We start from the raw sequence: 2500 nt of genomic DNA, 5'->3' as shown, positions 1-2500 counted from the left end.
TTTCCTTATCTTTTCATATCTTACTCCTTGGTCATGAACAAACGTCTTTATGTATCCTATGGAAAAAATTACACGTTTTGAAAGCTGTTATATGATTGTTTGATAACTAACTGATTCGATTTTTAGTCTACTGAAGAACAAAAATAATTGAGAATAGTTAGGATAAGTTACAAATGATGGGCGTGTGTGTGTGTGTGTGTGTGTGTGTGTGTGTGTGTGTGTGTGTGTGTGTGTGTGTGTGTGTGTGTGTGTGTGTGTGTGTGTGTGTGTGTGTGTGTACGTGTGTGTGTGTGTGTGATTCACCATGGTCTTTGGATCACGTGTTGGACTCGTGATCGACAGCTATTTCCCTCCCGGAAGAGAGCTCAGAGCTCGTATATGACCGATCTATGGATAATGCTGTGACCTTACACGCACACACACACACTCAACTCCCCGCCCACGAGTGTTGGAGTAGCGACTCGCAGCGAAACGATATTAAAATTATTTCAGCCCTGGGCGGGATTTGAATCCGGACCTCCGTAGTGGCAGCCGGGAACTCTACCAACTGCGCCACGAGGTGTGTGTGTGTGTGTGTGTGTGTGTGTGTGTGTGTGTGTGTGTGTGTGTGTGTGTGTGTGTGTGTGTGTGTGTGTGTGTGTGTGTATTCACCTTGGTCTTTGGGTCACGTGTTGGACTCGTGATCGACAGCTATTTCCCTCCCGGAAGAGAGCTCAGAGCTCGTATGACCGATCTATGGGTAATGCTATGACCTTACACGCACACACACACCCAATTCCCCGCCCACGAGAGTTGGAGTAACGACTCGAAGCGCAGCGATACTGAAATAATTTCAGCCTTGGGCAGGATTCGAACCCAGTACCCCCCGTACCACCGTGCAGAGAGTCTGAGCCTCTACCAACTGCGCCACCGAATCGTGTGTGTGTGTGTGTGTGTGTGTGTGTGTGTGTGTGTGTGTGTGTGTGTGTGTGTGTGTGTGTGTGTGTGTGTGTGTGTGTGTGTGTGTGTGTGTGTGTGTGTGTGTGTGTGTGTGTGTGTGTGTGTGTGTGTGTTTGTATGTGTGTGCGTGTGGTTAGTTTTTCCCTACACGTTGTGAACAGATGCTACAGAATTTCAACAGAACTTATCCGGATTTTCACGAATATGGAGAAGATACGCTGGCCCACTGCATGCACGACTGCCGTGTCGAATTCATAAAAAGAAGAACAAAAAGAAGAAGAAGAAAGGGGAAGAAAAATAAGAAGAATAACAATAACAATAGTAATATCAATAATAATAATAACAATAATAACAATAACAATAAGAAGAAGAAGAAGAAGGAGAAGAAGAAAAAGAATGATAAGAAGAAGAAGAAGAAGAAGAAGAAGAAGATGAAGAAGAAAGGGTAAGAAATATAAGAAGAGGAGGAGGAAGAAGAAGAAGAAGCAGAAGAAGAAGAAGAGGAAGAAGAAAGAAGAAGAAGAAAGAAGAAGAAGAAGAAGAAATAAGAAAAGAAGAAGAAGAAAAGGAAGAAGAAAGAAGAAGAAGAAAGAAGAAAAAAGAAGAAAAGAGGAAGAAGAAGAAGAAAAGGAAGAAGAAGAAGAAGAAGAAGAAGAAGAAGAAGAAGAAGAAAAAGAAGATGAAATAAGAAAAGAAGAAGAAGAAGAAGAAAAGGAAGAAGAAAGAAGAAGAAGAAGAAAAGAAGAAGAAGAAGAAATTGTGTATATTGAGGCGCAATGATGACGTCATCATCGTCGCAGTGATCCACTTTAAGAATTCAGGTTTGCTTAAAGGAAAACATAAAAACATAAGAATGCAGGAGACTGAAAAAGACCATAAGGCCTACACTAGGCAGTTCCATGTCCATTACCATATATACCATTCCTACCTATAAAGTTATCTAACCTTTTCTTAACCAATAGTTTTAGCGCTCACTTATGTTTACTAAGTCTATTCCATTCGTTAACCACTCTGTGGTAAATCAGTTCTTGCCTATTTCCTTCTTGAATCTAAATTTGTTCAATTTTAGCCTAAAATGATTTTATTCAGGAAAGGAAGCACAGGGCGCATATCTTATTATGGTTAACCACAGACGATTTTATTCATTATATGTGGATACCGTCTCAAACTCATAATCACGGGGTAGCGAGTTTAACAGTCTTGGCCAGGCACGGAGGCGACCCAACATCGGCAAAAAAAAAAAAAAAGAGGATTTCCGCAACTGATAGGGCTTTGCTCTACCAGGGGTTTCTCACTTCCCACTACGTAGGAGTGGGACGGTGAGTTAGTTACAGTTTTCCTGTGGGTGGCGTCAGACGATTTCCTGGTCCCAAGGGACCTCACGGCGCCGCAAGAGCTTAAAAGGGCAAAATAATTGTGCCCCGTGGGCTGCAAGGCAGAACAGGATAACAGTAAGAGTCTTTCGTAGGATGGAAACCTATTGCGTTCAGAGAATAAGGCAGGAAGGAAAACGTCGTTTTCCGGTAGAGTGCACCTCTGCCTTCTAGTTAAAAAAGAAAAA

At 42.2% G+C, this 2500-nt stretch overlaps 1 protein-coding gene across 1 annotated transcript in view; it reads right to left on the bottom strand.

Annotated features, from left to right (window-relative positions):
* LOC143040876 (uncharacterized) overlaps window positions 1-2112 on the bottom strand; it is a 4384-nt gene extending 2272 nt beyond the window's left edge. The window contains exon 1 of the mRNA XM_076212319.1: window positions 2099-2112. Coding sequence (XP_076068434.1) covers window positions 2099-2112 — 14 coding nt within the window. The remainder of the gene's footprint in view (window positions 1-2098) is intronic.
* Window positions 2113-2500: the final 388 nt, after the last annotated feature.

This window comes from Oratosquilla oratoria, chromosome 29, assembly GCF_046742065.1.
Source record: "Oratosquilla oratoria isolate Oo_2021 chromosome 29, ASM4674206v1, whole genome shotgun sequence".
In the NCBI taxonomy this organism is placed as follows: Eukaryota; Metazoa; Arthropoda; class Malacostraca; order Stomatopoda; family Squillidae; genus Oratosquilla; species Oratosquilla oratoria.
This window is presented reverse-complemented; position numbering and strand designations above follow the sequence as displayed.